General features: G+C 39.4%; 1 protein-coding gene across 2 annotated transcripts in view; it reads right to left on the bottom strand.

Moving 5' to 3' along the window:
- The window catches only part of abhd18 (abhydrolase domain containing 18), a 74,515-nt gene that overhangs the window by 44,976 nt on the left and 4,795 nt on the right, over positions 1–24,744 (bottom strand). For both annotated transcript variants that reach the window (XM_034598798.1, XM_034598799.1), the window contains exon 2: positions 13,904–14,012. In XM_034598798.1, coding sequence (XP_034454689.1) covers positions 13,904–13,995 — 92 coding nt within the window. In that variant the 5' untranslated portion in view covers positions 13,996–14,012. The remainder of the gene's footprint in view (positions 1–13,903; positions 14,013–24,744) is intronic.

Genomic DNA, 24,744 nt, shown 5'->3' with positions numbered 1-24,744 from the left:
AGCTCAGTGAATGTCTTATAAAGAAAACTTAAAACATCTCTGCTTTAGCCTTTAACTAGGTCTTGCACTCCTGCATGCTTACAATCCTGTTATCAATTTATTTGTCTGTTTTTGTGCATTTAAAAATAGTCCTTTTCTGTTTTGATGTCAATGTCTAACATAACCATGAAGAGATGCAATGTGCTTAATCCTGTTAATATACTTCCTCTTCCAGGAGACAGGGAGGAGCATAACTGTATTGCAGCAGTAACTAATGTTTGTGTTTGTTCGCCAAGAACAGATTTACAAGAAACACCTTTATTGAATCCAGAAATTGAGTTGTTTCTGAATGGATCAGCATCTCATAACCCAGAGACAGGGAAAAACCCAGCAGGTTTTGCTGTGGTAACTTCACATGACACTTTGAAAGAAGAACCATTATCATGTACATTCTCTGTGTAATGGACATTTTTAGATCTAACTGTTTGACCTGAATATGCTCAGTGAGTTTAGTTAAAATAGCCTGAATCAGCATTATGCTCTACTAGGAATGTTTGCTTAAGTGTTACATCAAGAAATGTTTGTGTACTATGAACCGGTGAACTGATCAAATACGCAGTGGCTGTACACTTAGGAAAGAGAGGTAACTCAACCCTTTTCACCATCTGGCAGAGTGAAGGATGCATTCTCACGGATCGATAGCAATGTGACTGAGAACAGCTGGGTGTTCCCAACTTTGTGTATAAAAGCCATCTCATCATATGAGACATTTGTCAGACTCTTGAGCCTGCCGTGGCTTTAAGAACTCTGTCCCTTATTGGCCAAATAGAAACACTGTAACTTTGTTGGTGTTCAATATACTCTGTGTAATTTTGCTTCTCGACCACTATTAAATGCCTTGAAACTCGATTGAGCGTTGATTAAATCATTCAGTGTAATTTTTCAATTAACCAGATGATTAAATGCAAATTCCCACCACACTCTGCACAAGCTGCTGAGTTAGTAGCATTAACTGAAGCTTGCAAATTGTTTAAAGACAAATCTGTTAACAGCAGATATGCGTTTGAAAAACAGATGTTTTTAACATCTACAGGAAAACCTATAGCACATCATACGCTTGTTTCTGCTTTGCTTGAAGCTATTCTCCTACCCAAAGAGATTGCTGTATGCAAATGTGAAGCACACACTAACAACTCATATCCAATATCTCTAGGTAATGTGAGAGCAGATGCAGCTGCATAATAGGAATATCACAGCAAATGCTTAATGAGTCATCATCTACACCAGACTTTCTCATCCATTGGGCCCAGAGCCCAGTGTGTGGAATGCGGCTTGACGCTTTCAAATGAGGCGCTGAAGCCTTCCAAACTAAAGCGTCATCTTGAGACAAGACACCCAACTCTTGCTGGGAAGCCAGTCGACTAATTCAAAAGAAAAGAAAATGGACTACAAACACAGAAAAGGTCTATCGTCTCTTTGACTTCAAACTCAAAATGTGCATTGAAAGCCAGCTACTTGGTCACGAGATGTGTGGCACAGACTAAGAAAGCCATCACGATAGCGGAGGAATTGGTGCTACCTGCTGATGTCACCAGAGTTCCATGAAGTGATGGATGTGGTCTGGAAAACCATCAACTTCATTAAAAAGAATGCTGTGAACTCCAGATGTTTTTCTCAGCTGTGTGAGCACATTGAGGCAGATCATGTACAGCTGCTGTATCACAGTGAGGTGAGATGGCTCTCAAGAGGACTGGTTCTCAGTTGCCTGTTTGAACTGAGGAATGAAGTTTTCTCTTTTCTCACAGAGAAAACATCCCTACTTGCACACTACTATACAGATCTGAGGTTCCAGGCTAAACTTGCCTACCTCTGTGACATCTTTTCCCACCTGAACCAGCTGAACCTCTCACTCCAAGGAAGACATCTTTTTGGTTGCTGACAAAGTCAACGTTTTCAGACGAAAACTTGCGCTGTGGACAAAGAGGGCCAGGAGAAGAGGATGGACGTGTGTTTCCACTTGTGAGTGAAACATTGGATAACTCCCCACATGTGAACATAATCGGTACAGTCTCTCAGCACCTCTCACAGCTGACAGAGAAATTTGAGGAATACTTCCCTGAGGATCCCAGAGAAGAAAATTTGGACCCATTTTCTGTGGACCCCGCTGCAAATGACATTGCCTTGCCCGCACATTTGGAATCCCAGCCCCTGTTGCAGCAGACAGCAGCCTAAGGTTGCAGTGGGACAAACTGGACCTGGGCTCTTTCTGGATCACTGTTTCAAAGGAGTACCCATGCCTAGCATTAAGAGCTGTGATATTACGTCTTCCATTCACAATTACATACCTGTGTGAATGAGGACTCTCCAATGTGGCCACAACCAAGACCAAGGCCCGAAACACACAGAGCAACCCTGGAGGCCAAACTCAGAGTGGGCCTTTTCCCCGTCCCACCCAGAGTGGACTTTCTGTTATCTGTTAAGTGTCTGATTGACTTCTGAATATGAAAAGTAAATACTAAATCGCTAAAATAAATACAATTACACAACTTATGAAAATCTTGTAATGTGAATATTGAAATTGATACATGCTATGTGTTTGTTTGTCACAGATATGGCTCTCTCTGAGGTTTTTACGTTCTTTTACTCTTGTTGAGGGCAGAGGATGTCACACCTTGTTAAAGCCCTCTGAGACAAATTATGATTTGTGAACATGGGCTTTATAAATAACATTTTATTGATTGATTGATGAACAATAACTACTGGTTCTGCCACCCCAAAAATTCGCTCTGGTCAGAGAAATTTCTTGGCATCGGTCTCACCCATATAATTTTTAAAGAACCTGTTGCACTTTTAAAGAACAACTGACTGCAACACGACTAAACATGACTAAAAGAGACTTGGTACAGAACCATAGTCATGTAGGACCAGAAACAAATTAGTGGAATCGAGCACTCTTAACATCCACTAGGCAGATGACAAACTCTAGATGCTATGTATGTGCTCATTTCCCACACAGGACAGACACATCTACACCATATAAACCATACCCTCTAATGCAGCTGAGATCCTGGGGGTTATGGTGTACATGTCTTACCATTATACCTCAAACCTAAACTCTGTCCTTAAACTATTCAGTGTATATAACCGACTACTCTTGAGCTGAGCTCAGATTCTATAATACGATAAACATGAATCTACCAAGTGCATTTGCACTGTGGAGAAAATAAACTCGACAGAGCTACCAGCAGGAATTTGTTTTCAGAGGCCATGCTCGCTAAGTAAAGATGTGCACATGGGCACCTCCACAGGATGTGATCAAATCGATGGTGCAGTTCCAACTTGGGCCAATGTTGACATATTTGGAGGTACAGGAGAGTCTGGATCACAACCTGTGAGTATGTTTTGTTAGCTGTGGATTTGTTAGGCTTGAAACAATCAAGTTGGAGAATACAAAGAGCAAAAGAGTTGTTGGTTTTAGCTTGCTTGCTAATGTTATTGTGAAGTGTTTGCGCTAACTTTAATCAGCTGTATGGCCACTTCACCATGAACCTGTGTGAATAAATGGAAATCGATCTTAAAATATATTAGCAGTGGTAAAATGTGGAGGTGGATTTATGATTGTAAAGTACATTACCTACAGTATACAGTCGCATTTCAAGTAGGCCTCTGCTACTCTGCTTGCTACTGCCTGGTTGCGGCTACCGGGTTTACATCACACACAGACGAGGTAACATATGAAATACAGTTTTGTCAATATCACCAGGCTGTACATCGTTAAAATGGCTAGAAGTTCGGTTAACTAATCTGTGCACTATACCAAATAATGCATGTGACACTATCATAAAAACAGCTCACACTATGAAAAGCTTTTGACAATAATATAAGGTTAGAGCAACTAACATCTCTTTTTTCCAAAGTTCAAAAGAGGATTAAAGATAAATAAAAGTCCCTAATATAACTCATATCTCTTCACATATCATTTGTATTGTGATGATTGGCTGATTCTACACATCGCACCAAAGAATGTAGTTTTCCCATTCATGGGAATGTTGTGCAGGTCATATACTGAGTAATCTTATAAGTTAGTTACTAGTTACTGTATCATCTTATAACCAAGTTACTGATTAGCAGATAGTACATCTACTGACATAATTAACTTGTTAACATGTGTTCTTGTGTTGTGTTATTGGAGTTGCAAATAAAAATGTGACTTCTAATATATTTTTTTATATATGTCTGTATTGTCTTACATTAAAAAGTTATATTTTGAGGGAAATAATTGTTTCTCATTTCTTCAACTCATTCTGTGGTACAATGAAATCATTGCTGTTTATATTTTATACAGTTGTATCTCATCGCAGATAGTAAGACTGAGGTAGACAAGAGAATAAAAGAGGGGATAGAATAAATATAGAGAATATCTACATTATATACAACTTTCACTACGTAAATATTGTTCGACAAGAAATGTACTTGAATAAAGTGCATAAGCCCAGGATGATTGCATGAAGACTGCATTAGTATCAAGCAATATTGAAATAACATATACATAATACATGCATTTTAGACAGTCTTAAGTATATAGGCAGGTATGGTATACGAAATGAATACAAGTATAAAAGGCTATGTGCTATATTTTATATGTATGATAATGTACAAGTGGATACCCATGTGAAAAATGAAAAACATGCTCTTCTTTTGTATAATTTGTAAATGTAAATAAACTCAGGGTCAACATCAATGCATATGGCAAATACTGATCCTAAATACTTCAAATACTAAAAAAACATCAGGATAACTTTCCTAGTGTTTTCCAACGTTGGTGTGATTCAATAAATCAGTTTGGTGGTTTACTGTATGGCAGTTAATGTTAGGTGTGTGTTAATGATGGTACCAAGTAGTTAACATTCTAATTTAGTAACACTTTGTACTAATTGTTAGCTAGCATTACCTTTCGTATTTCTTTGCAGCAGATATTTTCCACCTCTGTGAGTATTCTTTATACAATGTTACTTACCACTCTGAAACATCCTGCTCCAGTCATGGTTGTATTTCGGGACTACCGGCCCCTCTGTCGCTGTCTGACTCTGTGTCAAACTGTACGGTTAAAAAAATCTCTAGCTTTGGCGGCTTCAGCAGTTCGACATACTCAATGGCCGTGACACTTCCGATACCACTGGAAGCAGGTGAACAATCACAAGAGACTAGACCTGCTGGCCAATCAGAGCAGACTGGGCTTTCTAGCAAGGGGGGGCAAGAGCTGAATCAGGGTTTTTGAGAGTCAGAGCAACCCTTTTTCACAACAAAATGTATTCTCATTACCGCAACATATTACTTGTTTGAAAAAAGCTTTGATTATCTATATTTAATTAATATGAATGTAAAAAAAGTTATTGTCATTATAATTATTATCATTATTATAATAATTATTAACAACTGGTGAGTGACGCTGATAAGATGAATATGCAAGACTTCTGGAATTTTATAAACGGCATGCTCTCATGCTATTTCAGAGGTTTGTTAAGTAATCCACACAATCTTCTACATAAAAGCTCTGTAATTCAGCTAGGTATAAGGCATTGCAGCAACAAAACGAGCTTTGTGCTTTTAACTTTGTAGAGAAACGGCAAAAGAGGAAGTAATTCTATGTTGTTGCCATGACAGAGATCAGCATCCAGGACAACCATGAATGTCTGATATGATAATCCCAGTCTAATGTGTCGATGGGCAAGATGCTGAACCCAGAATGGCCCCTCATAGAAAAAAAGGTCTGCCCATAGATGCACTGTATGAATGTGTGTGTGAATGGGTGAATGGCAAACTGTAAAGTACTGTACTGTAATGCGCTTTGAGTGCTCATCAAGACTAGAAAAGTCCTATATATATTGTTAAATGTAGCTTGATGGACAAAAATAAAAAAATGTTGCAACTTTTAGACACAGTTAGACACAACCTTCAGGTAAATGTGCAAGTAATATTCAAACTCAATTACAGAACATATACCTACAGGAACAATCAGGAAAATTTGACCACTTTTCCAGAAGACTTTTATCCAAAACATTTCTTCTAAACTGATGTGTAACGGCTGTGTGTAGAACCCAGATGCAGCACAATGCAGTTGACCAGAAAGTTCAGTTCAATATCAGTAATCACCAGAGGTTTAGAATCGAACAGAGGACTCAGGCTGAATGAGTCAGGACTGGGATCAGGTGAGTTAAACAGAGCAGGAACACAGCTCTGTGTAGAAATTCCCACCACAGGTGATAGCAGGCAGATGAGCAGGGAAACTCACACAGGCTTGAAGGTGATCTTCATCAAATGCGGGTTCGAGGGGAAGATACACTCACTGTGAAGCGTCGACAGGAGAAGACGCCAAACAGCCACAGGCAGACAGGAACCAGAAACGCTAAAGCGGATCTCATGGTAAGAAGGCTGAGGTGCTTTCCGGGATTCAGGCAAGGCAGGTAAGTAAGGAACAAGCATGGTCGGCAACAGGGAATCAGTCCGAGCAAGGTTCCAGACTAACTTTTTCGTTTTCAGCGTCGCTTCCCATAGACATAGGTAAATCCATATCTAATTATGTAATTTATTGTAAACTGGAGTAAAGGCATAGACGTTTTTCTATATTAATCACAGAGCAATTAACAAACTTAAAGTGCTGTTTTTTAAGAGATTGAAAAACTCAAATAAATAGATAAACCAAACAAATATAACGCAAACAAAAGGATGTGGCAGTAGACGATTTCTCTTTCGTGGAAATGTCTGTGTTTCCATCAAGCATAAATTAAATGTACATGCAATCCGCGATCTTGGGAGACGTCTTTTTTTTTTATGAGTCAGCGATCACTCTGATGAACTGTGCGCAGGCAGTGTCGTTGGCATTGTTTTTCATGAGGATTATCAATTATTCGAATTTAGTGAAGGGCAACTCCTATTTTGCTATATTGTAAGCAGTGTTAAATTTGATAATTTCTGATTCCTCACTTGTTTGATTGGCCGCTGCCTGGCGCTCAAACGCTGCTGTGAGAGGAGCTGCTCTGCCAACAAAGGACCAGTCACGGCACAAGATGTGGGAATTCGCACATAGGCGAGCATCAAAACTCTCCCTCAGGAACTTCTTCCTTTTGGTGGCGTATTTTGTGTAGAGTGAGTGAAGACTCTCAAGATGCTCTGTATGAATGCCTGCTGTAGTTTTTTCCAGTTTTTGTAAAAGCAGCTTGTCAAGAACTGTTTTTTGGAGGTGTTCAAAGGAAGTGGAAGCTGGCCGGAGCCAGGGCCCCATGCTCTCTTCTTCAGGGGTGTATGGAGAATGCTCACACCTCGTCATTGTCTCACCACATGTCCAGTTGTGTACATTGGTGATGTGATGAAGGATGGAGGTCCACTCCTCCTTAAGCCTGGCCACGCTTCCTCCACAGGTGCTCACACAATACCAAAGATGGTTTGTTATCATCCTCATCTATTCATACAGCTCCTCATTGTGGCTTTTTAGTAGCCTCTTCTTCACAGACTTGACAATGTGCCATACGTCATATTCATGCTTTTTTGTGTGTTTTTGTCTCAGGACTTTCTGCACAGAGGGGTGGCAGTCAGTGGTTATCCCAGATATTGACACATCATACTCTGCAAGCTTCGAGACATCTCTCCATACCTTCAACCTCCAGCCAGTAGCTGTTCTTCACTTCTGTGACTTTGACAGTCTCATGCGCTACAACCAAGTTTGACTTGATATCCAGAAGAGAGTAAGTTCCAAATGTTGCATTGTGGCCAGGACTGTCATATCTGCAATCTCCACACACAACCAGTGGTTCATCATTCACTGCAGCTAGCACAGCTTCATTGTGTGTGGTCCACACCTCGTTAACCTCAGGGATGACATAAGCCCTCAGAATGTTAAACCATTCTCTCTTAGACAGAGTTTCCATACTGATGGTGTCACAGATCTCCAAAAATGGACTGCACTCGTTGCCAGTGGCGAAACTAGCTACAGGAATCAAAACATTGTACTCCATCATACCTCTGACCAAAGGCTGAGAGTTCCAAGTGTAATCATGGCCATCAATGCATTCTGTCTTAATCTGTAGTCCAAATCCACTTTTCCTCAGGCTTGGTGGCTGGACTAGATATTTGCCACAACCCTCCCAGTGGGAAACACAGAAAAGCTTTAACAGTTCCTGAATGGACACAATGCTTTTTCTGTCCTGAGAGAGATTTGCCTCATCACTGATGCTTTCAATGTTACTCATTTTGATTTCATCATCATACGCAGCATTTCAGCCCTCCTCCATTGAACTGGCCCCCTCGGACCCCTCCCATTCTTCAGCACGCAAACATGCATCTAGTTCTTGTGATGGTGTGAATTCCTCAACTGGTCTGCCATAAGCATGATCATGATAAAGGACTTGTTTAAACAATATGTTGTCTGTCATTGTGCCTGTATTCCTGTATTGTGTATTAGTTACAGTCCTTTCCTGTTGACATCTATTTCAGTACTCACACTGACCCTCTCTATATTTTCCAGCTCTTGCTGCTCCTCAACATAAATGTCCCTCTCCGTCATACAACTGCTGCTGCTGCTGCTGCTGCCCAACAGATATATGCATGTTTGTCTGACCTATGAAAACAGAGAAACCGAGCACATGGTCAAGTCAGGTATTCATCCTCCATTCTTCCTCTCTCCATTCCTATTGGACATGTCTTTGGCCATAAAGCATGCTGGAGTATTTTGAAAAGTGGAGGCTGTATTATATACACATGTTTGTGAGACAAACAGTTATTCTTATCTCACGGACTTCTTGGAATATTTTTATTTTTTTTAAATAACTAAGAGTTGTGGTTATTCTTGTGAATGCCTTTTGCACTTAATATGTGATGTTTTAATTTGTGTATTTATGTATCATCACTCTGACAGGCTTTGGTTCTGTTTATTCCTGTGTGTGGTTTATGCCATGTAATAAATTTATTTGATATTGGGTAATTGCTATTAATACCTAATTTTATATTCAGATGATCAACATATGTTTACTAATGAATTTATATATTGCAGGTTAAGCTACACAGTAGTACATAAAGTAATTGATATTGGCTCCTGCAACACAAAATTATTGTTAATGCTTCAGTAATTATATTCTTGTAATATATATGATTCTGAAAGTTTTCTTTCTGCAAAATAAGTACTTTTCCTGTACTTTAAGTATAATTTTGATTCCAAAATCTTTCTACTTTGTATTAAGTGAGGTTTTGAATGCAGTGACTTTTACTATAAATCATGGACAGGGCAATGTCTGAATTAAATTTTTTTGCATGTGTTACTGATGGTAAACTGTACACTGGAATGGAAGATAGGAGTGTAGTGCACCTTCAAGCAGACAGGTAGAGTCTAAAGCTACATGGCCAATTAGAACGCTTGTTTACTGTAGGTAAGTACCTGTCTCTGCTCTGCCAGGCATGTGCGATGCTGTGCTTTTTCTCTACGGCATGAAGCTACGTCTTCGATAGCACAATGCGTTGGACGGTCTGTACACCCGACCATATAAGACAAAAAGTCAAACACAGAGGGAGCAGCCTCGGACTTCAGCTTGTTGGTCCGATGAACCACCAGTACATCTGCCTCAAAAACCCTCTCCTCCACATAGTCTTCTTGTATGAAGTGCTCACTACACACCCCAGCATTGCGGCTAACGGGAGGATTCTGCCGTTTCGTTGCTGCTAACCAACGATGAAGAACCACTTGTCGCTTGAGTGGTAAAACATGGAAGTGGACGATCTTCCCTTGTTTTTTTACATTGTAAGACTCTTTCCTGCATCCAGGGGCAATACAAAAATGACCCCCCTTGAGTCGATTTTTAGTTAGGAGCTCCATGTTTTCAATTAGTGCGATTATTCATGCTGTCAGCAGTTCGCTAATGCAGGACAACCAATCACATCCGGTGCTAGCAGAATATAGCGATATTCTTGTTTGAAATAGGCATTTTAGAATGCTGATTTTTTCAATTCAGCTTCAAGGTCAGTTTCAAAAGCTATACGGATTCTTATAGCGGAAATCCCTCTTTAAAGTATGCTAAATACATTAAGTGTTTCATTTCCACTTTAAACAACTTATATAATTAGAATATTATAGCCTAATCATGTAAGTACACCCTTTTAAAGAATAATGAACTTAATTCTAAAGAAGATTCAGTCTGATATTTGAATTAGAATTATAAATATCCAAAATAAAATAAAAAATAAACCACACACAACCAAAACAAATAAAACTGGCCTTGTTAACAAAAATTGCTCTTGAATAAATATTGAATATTTGGCCCAGGGTATACAGTATGTTACAAGCTCAGTAAACAGGATGGAATGTTGTGATTTAGATGAGCAAAAAAAAGAAAAACAAAAAAATGTATGTATTCTTTTGACCTTTTTATTTTTGGAGAAAACAGAGAGCAAGCTGTGAAGGGGGCAGACAGAGAGTGGAGGAAGACATGCAGCACAGGGCTACGGGTCGGAATCGAATCCGGGCCATTACAGGTGGGGTATAGCCTCGATGAGGCGGCAGCTTTTTCAGGTGAGGTATACGCCTCATCGATGTGCACAGAAATGTTCTTACTCTTCGCAGGAAATAAGTGCGTGCGCAAAATCGCCGCCAGATTTATGACACGTGCACACCTAGACGATTTTGTTCTCACCACAATACGTATGTTTGTGAATCAGAATCAATTCATTTCGGAGCGGCTGTGGACTAGTGGTTAGAAAAGAGGGACATCAGACTGGAAGGTCCCTGGTTCGAGGCCACGGACTGGCAAACATACCAGGGGTCTCATTTATAACTGTTGCGTACGCACAAAACAGGGCCTGAAACATACGTACGCCACTTCTCACGCAAACGTTGGGATTTATAAAAACAAACTTGACGGGAAATTTTGTGTATTTCCACGCAAACTCTAAACCATGCGTACGAACATTTTGGAGACAGGAAAGTGGTGGTGCAGACGTGAGGTGGGGAACTGAAGCGGATTATTGATCCACTTCATCATTTACATTAAAACCAACAGCTTAGTTTTGCTCGCGCGACGTATGTGTTCCACCCAAACCTTTTAATTGAAAAATATATAAAACAACTTACAGCAAATTACGTTCAGATTCCATTAAACGGTTACGGAGCCGAGTCATTAATAGGTTTTAATAATATTTTCTAACACTGTGCATGTATCATCAAATTGCTGCAGTGAACGTGACTGTGCCATCAGGCGCACAGAGCGACCTGGAGATCACTTACAAGAAATGAAGAAGCTTTCCAAATAATATCCCAGAGTGGACGTTAGGATCCACTGATGTGAGTTAATCGGTCCGATGCTCTAAATAAATAAATACAGCCGTGACACTGGTGCGTGATTCTGCGTGATGGATGCACGCGAATGGAAGGATGAGGAAGAATAGAGGGTTCAGCGATGTCTGATCAGCTGATATAGATTCTATTGATCTGTGATCTGTGATCTTTGTGCTGAACTGAGTCCAGTATCACACAGATCGACCGACGGGACCGAACCATCCCAGTACAAACACGAGCATATAATAATAATTCTGTTAAATTCTATAGATTGAGGACATCACAGCTGTCTCTGAATTTAATGATCCTGCAGTTTTGGATGATTAAAATACGAAGAGACAATGCAACAAGTTCCCTCATATTCTGAGAGGGTGTTTTTTTTTTTTTTCGCGTCCACCTTTGAATTGGATCTTTTTTAATTTCAGGCTCCGTTCTTTCTATCGCACTCTCACACATTGTGTTAACAGCAGCAGCAGCAGAGTATCTGTGTATTTTCTTTATTAGTGACATCACTGCTGTCCCATAAAATCTCTCACCTCCGCCTCACAAACAAACACCTCATGTCAGTGTCAGAAAGTTTCGCTTCCTCTTCTCATCGCTTGATGCCATGACTCTGTCATGACTCACGGTGGAAACCCATTGGTCAGCAGGATCATTTAATATTCATGCCGTGCTTTGCATTGACCATTTATGGTTGAAAGTGGGCGTGTGGAGGACGGAGTATGAGGCAGATCCATAGCTGCCAACTGCTCCGTGTGGTCACTGTATGTGTTGTGTTCTTAATTCTAATTTTTTACCGCAAATTAAACGCTGAGCAATAAAAACGTCATTCAAAACTCTGTTTTAAAGATGTATGGAATGTAGCACACGCTGCACGTTGAATTTCAACCCTGCACAGTGCATTTCTCCATCACATGTGCAGTGCATTCTTCCATCACATGCACAGATAATTCCCAGCATCCTGCACACTACAGCAGGGCTATTGAGGCCACACTACTGCATTAGCCCAAGAACTAGTCAGGTAAGTTTTGATGATATTACTGGGGAAAATATATAAGCATGCTGATTGAGGATTGTTCATCTGTTCATCTAGCCTATTTCTATTAATTTATCCATCAATTGTAAAATATTTTTAAAGACGATTCCAATTGTTTAGCTAACTATTTATATCTCTGGCATTGCATTAGTGTTTTTTACAAGCTTTTTTCTCATCTTATTCTACAGAACAATGCCACGTGCACTATCTCATGTGTGGAGACATTTCACCCCAGCCAATGTAGAAGGAAAGGCTGTGTACATTTGCAAATACTGTGCAAAGACCTATGTTAAGAATGCCACAAAGATGCAGAAGCATATAGTCAAGTGCCCAAAGTTTCCTCAGGGCTCAAATCAGCTTATGACAAAACAAAATGTTTATATTTATGTCTGTATATGACAAGGTAAATACAGTTAGTATAAATTACCCACAAAATTTCCAGTTTATTCCCGTTAATTCCCGTATATTCCCGTTAATTCCCATGGAAAGTTTCCAACTTTGAATATTCCCGGAATTTTGCAACCCTAACCAGCACCAATCACAAGTTATGAGGACACGTACAGGACTGATGTTTAGTTTGTGCCCAATCTGCTGTGGTGCCATTACACAGAAGCCGAAGACCTACATCTCTTAAGGGAATAAAAAAAAAATGCTTGCTGACTTCAATGCTGCTTTCCCCCTAACTTTATAATATTGTATTTTAAAATTAAATGTAGATAGCCTGTAATATATTTGAGGACTAATGTTGTCTGTATGAAATATGAGAATGAAAGAACAAGGAAATGTTTTGGACAATCTGAAGTGGTACATAGCTGTTAATATTGAGGTGATATAATAAATAGTCATTGTTGATTTTCAATCATGAATACTGACATCTGTAAATACACTTAAATATATTTCCCATATTATAACACTCATTCTTGCCAGAAGTGCCTTTTGAGTACTTCAAGCTTTATGTACTCATTTTGTGCTTCACACAACACGTAACCTGATGCACACAGTCAGGACAACAGGGTTAAAGTGACCTGGAACGATCCGGAGTCATGATCACTCACTCACTCACTCACACACACACACACACAACAGTAATAAACACAGATTTTGAGATCTTACATGTTATTATAAGAAGAGTAAAACAATTTCAGACCATTATGAAACTGTCCAGAGATAAATTGGACTACGCCACAGTTAAAATAATTTATGTGAGACACTAACAACTCCAAGCACACCACAAGAGTGAGGCTGCTAACCGCAGGTCAACTGTGTGAAACACAGTGACCACTGAGCAGTGTGATAGTTATAAGAATTAAATTAAGCTTCGATGCAAAGAATTTGAATCATAAAAAAATAAATAATACAGTTATTCGAGGGGGACAACACTGACTGGACCCTGGACATCCTGGAGTAACTACATCTCCAAGTGGATAAAGACTACTTGGAGATCTACAGAAAGAGTTGGAAGAGGTGGGTCAGATTCCTTATTTCTCATATATTCTTCTATACATGATCCCAAGGTTCATTACAGCCAATATGTCAAGCTAGAATTCTGTTGTGGTGTCTGTTTGCCATACCTTTTGAGGTCTTCAGGCTTCCCCCATCCCCCAATGAAGAGTTTGGTGAGGAGTAGCCTTCTATAAATTACATCCAGACGGCTCACACCCATGGACCAGCGTCGGTCATCTGCACAGAAAGACGTCCTTCATTGAGAATGTGCAGAAATTACTTTCTCCAGTATCATCTAAAGCTGGACTATATATGGAAGCTGGATTATATATGTAAATGTATGCCAAGTATTCAGTCAGCATGATATCACCACTAATTTCCAGAAACCATTCAATTCCAATTCACAAGATCCCAGTTCCAATTTAATTTCCAAAATAGAATTCATATGAATTCAGTTAAGGATATTTTAGTCACAATACAATACAATTTTAAAATTCTAGTTATCCCTTTGTAAACAATTAAATGGCTTTTATCCATAACTTCATCAAGGGCTTTTTGACCCAATGTGTAATTAACAACTTCACGTTTTAAATTAAATCACCAGGTAAATAAGACATACCTAATTTGAATTGTAACTTCAACAAAAAAAGTATTCCAGTGGGGTTTGTTTTAAAAGGAGATTGAGTATCTAAGTGATGGTCTTGGTTTGTGGAATTTTCAAAGTATTTCATCTCCTATTTGCACACGCTTCATAGTTTTTAACTGTGAAATGCCACACCACATCTGCCTTTAGCCTTAGCAGTGCATTCAGTGGAGCCGCACTTGCTACGTTTTTGATTCCTGCATGGCCAGATATCATTAGAAGAGAAGGATGGTGTGGAAGAATAAAAATGTATTCCGGTCCAAATTCTGTTGCTGGATCAGATGAGTCTGATTCACTGCTCAGTGGATACAGACATCATAACAAGGCTGTACAATTCTGTCTGATGGCAAACATTTAGAGTGAGGTTTTATACTACGAGATCAAGACATGACTAAATACAATAGATTGTGGGCTGGGCTAAACAATGGGTCTGTGTGAGAAAGGTGAATACAACTTAGGAAGTTCTGGATAGTCAAATTTACAATGTTCTCCATTCTGCCATTGTGTAAACCATTAGGTCAATCCCTTCAACACCTCTACGTAAAATCTGTCTACATCGGAGGGAGGGGTTCTGAGAAATTGAAATCACATTTAAGTAAGAAAGTTGTCTTACAGGCCATCTTCCTAGGAAAGTTGAATCAGAGATTTAAACAGGTTTCAAACTGTTAATTAATGTAATGTAGTTTGTCTCAGCACAGAGTTTAATGTCATGTAGAGAAGAAGGAACTTCATCTAGGTAAACTAAGAAAACATCAAGAGAAAGAAATATTTGGTCACACAAGACTAACAGGATCATTGCTTTTTGAATTGATTTCAAATTATTTTTTAAGCCCTAGTGTTAACTGCCTTCCCAGCACAGAACCTTAAGCAAACAAGTGGCTAGCAAACAACTGAGCATCCAGCTTTACTTTTTGGTTTATTTTATTCTATAAACATTACAACAGAGAGGGGCTCTATTTTAATTATCCAAGCGCATAGTCTAAAGTGCCTTTAGGGCATAAAAAGGTTGCTGACCCAGGTGCATTGATCAAAAGAGTTGTATTTAAGGTGTGTTTTTCCACCACAGCAACTCAACCGCAGGGACCAGGGTCTAAATTAGGTTATGGGGAAATACTATATGAAAGTACAGGAAACTTGGGGATGGAACTTGCAGTGCTGATCTATATGAAACAGTAGATAAGGCCATCAATCTCTGCAATAGTTTCCTTACTTTAAAAGCAGAGTTAGAGAAAATGGGAAACAACTATTGATGTCTGAAAACAAATACACCTCTCCATTCACTGATACTTCAGAAGCTCAACCCCCACATAAATGCATGCACATTGCCATGTTGCACCACTGATCTCAGAATGTTAAAATTAGCCACCACAAACATAATAATTTTCTATAGAGAACACACTCCCTCTGTTTTTACACAAAATACATGTTTGTTAACCAGAATCAGCTGCAACACTGATTTAAAAACCAAGTGCTGGTGATGGTTTGGAGCTGGTTAAACTTGCAAATCATTTAAGAACCAGTTTGCTTTTCCATGGGCGGAAGCCGCCTTAGAGCCACGTCATAACATCATCATAAACGTCACCGTCACTAAGTTCACAACACTTCTGCTGACTACAAGCTAGGGTTGGGTGATTGGACAAATATATTGTCTATCCATGATTGGATGATGAGTGAATCATTTATTATTTTTGGGGCGATATTTATGAGCGATTTGTCATTTAATTTTACTGATATGGCAGTCTGTGAGAATTCATTCAACTTTACAAATAAAGCCAAAACTGGCACTTATTATAGATTATATAAATTCGTCTTTTTAAAAAAAAAAACTTATATTCCTGTTTGCACACAGCTTCTCTGTCAAACAAATTCACTAAAAAAATCTGGTCGGGAGATTAGACTTAGTCTCTACCCTCCCTCCCTCCACGTCTCCTGCACAGTGGTGAGCACTAGAGCTGTGGAAATGTCTTAATTCTTAAATGCATCGCGACGTGGACTACTCTGCATACATGTAGTGACAGAACATAATCTATTCATGCTGATTTTAGCGATGTCCCGCCATTTAATAATTATAATCAGCGCTGCTTCAGGATCAGGACTGCACACACATCAAAGGTCCAGTCTTCCAGTGTCAGAGTCTCTGTCTGAGTCCATTTCCTCCTCACTCCCCCTCTGACCTGCGCTCACTTTACACTTTAACAATAAACACCATTATTGATCACAAATTATTAGGACACGTACAGGACTGACATTTACTTTGTGTTTGTTTGATTCGCTCTCGAGCAGTGGTTCTTGAACTTTTTAGGCTCTATTAGGCTCTCCAAGTACCACTGTTATGACCAACATTAAAATACAGTAGTGTAGGCCTAACCTATTCAGCTACAGACAGTTGACGCAAGAGGAAGGTTTATTCCTAATAAGAAAACTATTTATTGTTGACTTTTGTAAGCCTCAGCCACGCTGTACAAAGGCGTAGAACTAGAACTGGCACTTAAACACTTCCACACACACTGGTGTATAGATACAAGTTATAGCTTTCTCATAAGACATGAAAAGGAAAAACAAAGCAATAATGATGGAACGTGGACCTCTTGTGAAACACGGAAATAACAGGTCAAGTGTCATAACAGGTCACACACAGTACAAATTAAATTTTGAATTTTCATTACTAAACTTTGAACCATTGGATAACGTGGACATGAAAACATTATGCCTGAAGGTGGCTCTCTTATTGGCTTTGGCTACAGCTAAACGTGTGAGTGATATTCACCCTTTATCTGTACATCCAGCGTGTATGCGGTTCAACCCGCCTCAACAGGATGTGACATGTCTGTTGTAATTTCTGTTGTCTTTATTTTTATATAATTGTATTTCTATTACTAATTGCTTTGCCATTAGTTTTTTATGAATGTATTCATATTGACTATTATTCATTTATTCAAGTGAGTTTACACTGGAATGAAAAGTGCGATCACAAAAAAGAAATTCAAAGGATTTGTTATATATATATATTACACACATAAAATGTGCTTGGTGTGCACAATATGTCAATAATTATTTGCAGGCACACTTGCCAGCCATGGAAACATAATATTATAATACTAAATCTTTTCCAACTTATTTCACAGATAACTTAAAACGACGGACAACTAAATGTGAAATCAAATGTTTTTTATTAAGATGATATATTTGTCTGGGAGGAGTCCCAATCTCCTCATCAGAAATATGCAGTTAAGAACCCATCAAACCCAGGGAAAGTATTAACATGTAAACTAAACCCATCACATGTAATGATAAGAAGTTATCAAAGTTGAATTGTTACCATTGCTCAAGACCCTGAATTCACTTTACACTTTAACAATAAACACCATCACTGATCACAAATTAGGACACGTACAGGACTGACGTTTAATTTGTGTTTGTTGGAGTCGCTCTAGAGTTTATGAGACACGTAACGTAACGTGACACACAAAGTCAGGACATCAGTGCTAAAGTGAGCGGAACGAGTCATGATCCAACATCGATTGATAACTAAATACATGTGATGAGTTCATGTGAAGAGTAACAGAGACGAAAAGACACACACACACACTCCTGCAGACAGAAGTTGTTCCCGCAGATTACGATTCAGTGTTTTAACTTCATTGTTGCAGAAGCGACAATCTGCATATCCAGGAACATAAATATGAATTCAGCAGGCTTTTATAAAGATTAGTTCTACGTGTGATGATTAGAAAACATCAGAGGAGCAGAGTCACTTGTTGACCAGCGGAGTAATGTACCTCAGTGCAGTGGTGCTGCTAAGGGGGGCCAGGCAGGGCCACCTTGATGTCAAATCAGTGTTGAGAGCATCGTTGTGAATCGAAGACTGCTGAATTGTCATTGAATCCTTTGTGAGGCTAGTGAAGATGCACACCTTTATTCCACACGTAAAGAAACTGCAGTCTGATATAGCATTCCTGCAAGGAACACGTTTACGAGATGCAGACCAAAATCTACAGCAGAAACCATGGGTGGGACAGGTCTTCCAACGTCAGCAACTCTAGATGTTCCACAATAAACAAAAAAATGTAATTCTTTCCTGCAGCATAATAACCGACCCCAGTCTCAAACACTGGTTAGTCTCGTTAATGTCCCTAGGTCAAAGGAATATTCATTCTTTTCTCATGTTTACCAATCATACACTAGAATAGATAACTTTTCATTAAATAGGCACTTCTTTCTTTTGTTAAATCAGTACAATATAAATCCATTGTAATATCAGACCATGTCCTGCTTTTGCTAGAACTGACCCTCCTGCTACCCAGCGCCCTCTATGGAGACCAAATCCCTCTTTGTCACACAAATCATTTTATGATTATATATGCGCATCATTTTACAACTTTTTAGAAACTGACAATTTATTGAAAGTTTATAATTTCTTCATCTGCTCATTCTGCTTAACATACCCTGCCATCTTTAAAAGGTCCAGTGTGTAAGATTTAGGTGTAAGGGATCTATTGACAGAATTTTTATATAAAATAATCCTAGTGAGGTTTTCACAAGTGTGTTTCATCTAAATTATAGAAATTGTTGTTTTATTTACCCTAGAATGGGCCCTTTATATTGAAATACTTTATATTTACATCAGGGGGTTCACCATGTTTCTTGTAGTTGCCCAGACTGGACAAACTAAACACCCTTTGAGTTTTTATGAAAACTGGAGGTTACCACAGGTTCTCTTTCATGTTTGGATGAGGTGAGGGGTATTCAGCTGCAACATGCAACTTCACCACTTTGTCACTAAATTCTACACACTGCAACTTTTACAACATTTTTATCTTAGTGCTCAAATGTCTAAACATCACAAAAATTTGGTTTTGGAGATAAATTCACCTCTATGGTCTGATTTTTGTATTCCTCTTCAGGCCATTGGGATGCGACATAAAATGATGTAAAAAATGTACCATATACATTGAAACATTTGTGGGTGTCTCTCCCAGCTTGCCAGTGATTCGCAAGGCATTCCGGTAAATTCTCATAGCCCTCGGTTTGAAGTGTGGGTCTCAAAAATCTCCGTTTCGAGGGCTGTACAGCCCGAACACTTGGCCCTCCCCCTCTGTCGCAACTAGTATCGTGACAGCCTTCCCCTACACGTGAATGAGCAAAACAGAGGGGAAGGGCTTCGGGGTAGGGAGAAGGGGTGAAATGGGATTGGGCCTTACTATATGCAGCTGTAACAAGTGAATTTCCCCAACCTGGGATCAATTAAGTCTTATCTAATCTTAGTATGTACGTGTGTGATGAGGTACAACTATATAAAATCAAAACAGCAATGATTTCAATATACCACAAGATGAGTAGAATGAATAAAGAAACGAAAAATAATTATTTTGCTCAAAATATCTTTCTTGCAAATGTAACAAAATACACAAATACTGTATACAATAATACAAATAAAAGGCAAGTTATTATTTGCCACTCTAATAATGCCTCTTCTCTTCCCACAGGTGCCTCTGACAAATCACCAACCGCAGCTTTGTCTACAGGTGCTGGTGTTATATATATATATGACGCCACAAAATGGTTGTCATCCCGCCATGTGTTGTCCTCCGGATCAGCCAGGATGGCCAGTATGTTGTCTTCCGACTGCCTCTTGACTGAAGCGCGACTTGTGGCGAGCAATCACTTCCCCCTTTGAGGGTCTGTCACACCAGATCCACGGGAATGGGGATCTTTTTCAAATCCTCTACAAATGGTGCTGGGTCGTCAAACACCACCCATACCAATTCAACCAGGTAATCTGTAAAATAATGTAATTCAAAAAATCATATTGATGCGTTTGCCTGAATCCACCTTTGTTTACTTGAAATTTTGTTCAAAATTATTCATTTGAATTGGTTTTCATGTTGTATGAAATAGTAAAAAAAAACAGTAAAAGCAAGAATAAAAAAGTGTATACACAAGTTAATTATTTCAGTAGATGTATTATCTGCTAATCAGTTTTGTGTTTTGTTATAAGTACAGTAACTAACTCATAAAATTGTGTAAAATAAATTATAAAGTATATTAACTGCACAACATTCCCATGAATGGGAATACTGCATTCTTTGGTGAGAAGTGTAGAACCAGGCACACTTTCATAGTGTGAGCTGTTATTAAAATGTCATATGCATTATTTGGTATATATATATATATATATCTCCAAGTACTGTATCTCAAATACAAATAATGTGTGTGCATGGTACCTTTGCTTCTTGCATGCTTGTTCCTCACTGTACCCCAAGACAGCCATGTGTCGTGAGACCATCTTTCCAGATGTGGTAGCCTGTGTGCCCACTGCAACGGTTTGTGGAGGGTCAGCTTGGCATCCCATAATGTCTGTAGCTGCTATGTGATGTACTTTGTAGTTGCTATGATGTCCTGTGAAATACAGAGGCAACGAAAACAATAACAAAAATTTACACCAAAAATCCAACATGTACACAAACCCGCAAAATATATAGATTTTACATAAACACTGCAAGTGTTACGTAAGCGATGGGAAGATAAACTGGTATATGCCCTGTTTAAATGGCCACACACAGCCATGTTAGCAACAGCCCGGCTAACATTGCGAACTGGTCTTTTGTATTCAGGTAAACAGCCGGCCTTATTTAACCAGCGTTCTTCACACAAGTCTGGTTAACCAAGCTTCTACCAGTTTTCGCTATGTACAGCATGGTCATACTGACAAAACTATATTTTGTATGTTAGCTCTTCGGTGTGTGATGTAAACCAGATAGCCTTCAAAAAGGCAGTAGCTAGCAAGGTATAGGGTTTTCAAAGTCAAATTTAATGCTTTTTAAGACCTCAATAAATGTAAAGAAGATAATTTATTTAAACCTATTAATAAGCTTAATAAGATATCAGAATAACATTGAGTGATGGTTAAATTGTAACACTTCATGACAGAGTGCACAAAATATGAGGACATTAGAGGAAATGTTTTAAAAATAAATTGACTACACACACACACACACACAGACACACACACACACACGTGTATGTTCGTTTTGTTGTTGATATCCTGTTCAATGAGAGATATCATTGTTATTGTTACTATTATTATATTATCATTAGTCTGTTTGTTAATTAGTCTGTTCGTTGTACAACATTATGGTCATGTTTGCCAATAAAGCTTCATTGACTTTGATCTAGGGCTGGGCGATATGACCAAAAACTTATCACAAATATACAGTCTATATATATATATAAATAAAATTTAAACATCCAGAAAATAACTTTTTGGCACATTTGCGTTTATGTACAATGTCCTTATGTACAAATGTTTTATTTTAATTTAAACTTTTATTCTATTGCCTTTTTATATTTCTTAATTCTCTTGTCTACCTCATTCTGACATGCCTGCTGCTGTACCAAATGAATTTCCCCGGTATGTGGATTTATAAAGTTAGATTTTTGTAAATCAGCGCCACTGCACTGAGGTGCATTACTAAGCTAGTCAACGAGTGACTCCGCTCCTCTGATGTTTTCTAATCATCACACGTAGAACTGATCTTTATAAAAACCTGCCAAGTTCATATTTATGATCCTGGATAAACGGGGCATCACTTATTCTGCAACAAAGAAGTTAAAACACTGCATTACGTCGTAATCTGCAGGGGGAACTTCTGTCTGCAGGAGTGTGTGCGAGTGTGTGTGTCTGCTCGTCTCTGTCCCTCCTCACATGCGAACTGACAAATCACATCGCGTACCGTGACTCTGGATCGTTCGTGTCATTTTAATCGTTATGTCCTGACGTACACGTTACATCTCCTGTTGTGTAGCAGGTGTGATGTCATGAGAGGGAGTGTCATGGAGGGGAGATACATCCCCTCCCAGTGGTTGCAGCAGAGACTACAACCCATCATGGCATCTGGTTAAGTGACAACATTTCCCATTGTCAGCAGGGCAGCCAGGGCCAAGGCTGCTACCCAGCTGAAAGAGATTGATCTGATTGCCCCAGGGGGAGAGGGGGACAGAGACAGACAGAGACAGAATGCCTGTGTATATTTTGTTTAGCGACTGTCTGCTGAATTTAAGTTAAACTTTTACTGAAAAATCTGAATGCATAATTTGAGTTAGAAACCACCGCTTGTCGTCTTCCTTTGTTCACCGATCCCAAGCCGATCCCAAACCTCTCAAGATATCACACAGGTTTAAACCCTTGTCTCAAACTCTAGAGCGAATCAAACCAACACAAAGTAAACGTCAGTCCTGTTCGTGTCCTACTAACTTGTAATCAGTGATGGTGTTTATTGTTAAAGTGTAAAGTGAGCGCAGGTCAGAGGGGGAGTGAGGAGGAAGCAGACTCCGACAGAGACTCTGACACTGGACGACCGGACCTTTAATGTGCATCTGTCCTGATTCTGAAGCAGCGGTGTTATAATTATTCAGCGGTGGAAAGCTGCTGAAACTATTAACGTAGCTGAAAACATAAAGTTTTCTTCTATGCATGAGCCCAAAAAATAACATGTGTGCTGCTGCTCCACCTACACTCGGTGCTGTGTGTCAACCTTACTTGATGTGGGTGTAACTCTATTCCAGCAAAATGATTCGTTCGGCGCGGCGCTATTACTATTCTCTTTGGCTGTTTGTGTTTTCTGTCAAAACATAGACAGGATGAGTTCTATCGACGTTATATCCACCTGTCTTAAATTTCTATCGAGGAAAAGTTATATCGCGATAATTATCGATAGTTTTATCGCCCAGACCTACTTTGATCACATGACTATTATGCCGCATAAAATTCAAGTGCTCACTTATCCTTTACATACACCTCACAAGAGAGTTCTGATTTGCAGCAGCGGGCAGTAGGGATAAACGCAGGCTACCAACCAGAAGTGCCAAGGTAGCATTAGTGTAAATAAAAGCTGGCCAGCAGCACTTGTAGCATCTGCGTGCTTCCTGCAACATGCTAGGCAGATCTTTCTCCAGTGTAACAATGGTGTTTTTTCTAAAACTACAGAATAGCCTAAAGGAATATAAATGATACATCACTGGGCTTCACACTTCTTTCTTGAATTTGCAGTTGTTTGATTGTGTTAAGAAACTGCGTTTTCTAAATGGTACACACACTACAATTGACATGGATAGACAATTCTGTCAGGACATTACAGGGCTCACTGCAGTTCCATAGCTGACCACTGATTTGCAGGACTGGGAATTGTGTGGCACTGTGGCGTGCCCTGCCCACATGAATACTTAAAGGGCCCATATTTTACACCTTGGTAGTGGTACCTCTAAGATGATATATCAGTGGTTTAAAGTCGAAAAAACTGCTGCAATGTGTATTTCCATGTCCTCTCTTCTGCCTCTCTCTGGAGCTGCAGACAGAACAGGCTGTTTTCGCCTGCCTCTTGGGCCCCTCCTCTGATAGACTGACTGCACTTTGAGTGACACGCGACCAGGCCTATCATCGTCTCATTCTGGCGCATTCACTCTGGTAAACACAGCTGAAAGACACGTTTTTATGTTTGGATACCGCTTTAGAAGACCAGCGCTACATATTTACAGCTGGTTACAACAGGATGTTTCTGAATGGTAAGTAACACCGTCCTCAGGTTTGTTCAAGTTTTAGCAGGACAGTCGGCCAATGTAGGAGTAACGTCCCCAGTTACCGTACGGAGTTTCACAACGGAGTTTCAGCCCCGAGTAACGTCTACGTTACTCAGTACTGAGCACACCAACACGGCACGTCAGAAGAAATATAGCGTAACCGCTGTTCTCGAACAGTAACATTCTTAGGAGGAATGTGCACAGACACAGGTGGAGGGTGGGCCAAGGCCATGTAGGGAGACTTCCAGTGTATTGTTACGACACAATACACAGGAAGCTCATTCGAGTCACTCAAGCATGACATTTCTGACTTAGAGGAACCATAACAAAACGTGCGAGTGTTTTTTTCCAGAGTTTTTGGGTTGGTAGACATGCCAGATACCCACATTAACGTGTAGAAGCACTAACAAAGTGGAATTTGCATGCTATGTCCCCTTTAAGACTTTTCAGGAGCCGCGGGAACCACGAGTAGCAGAGGCCTACTTGAAAAGTGACTGTATACTGAATATAATCTACTTTACAATCATAAATCCACCGCCACACCACTGCTCAATATTTGAGATAGTTAGTCATATCTTTTACACAGTTTCATTGAAAAGTAGCCCTACAGATGATTGAAGTTAACAAACACTTCACAATAATATTAGCTAATCCTGTTAGCTGAATTAGCTTGGGCTAATCCTAATGCAAAAGGTAAATTTACAGATTTACAGTCATAAATGCATCCCCACACCAGTGCTAATTATCTTG

The sequence above is a fragment of the Hippoglossus hippoglossus genome, chromosome 10 (assembly GCF_009819705.1).
Source record: "Hippoglossus hippoglossus isolate fHipHip1 chromosome 10, fHipHip1.pri, whole genome shotgun sequence".
NCBI lineage: Eukaryota > Metazoa > Chordata > Actinopteri > Pleuronectiformes > Pleuronectidae > Hippoglossus > Hippoglossus hippoglossus.
The sequence above is the reverse complement of the archived record's forward strand: the minus strand, read 5'-3'. Positions and strand labels throughout refer to the sequence as shown.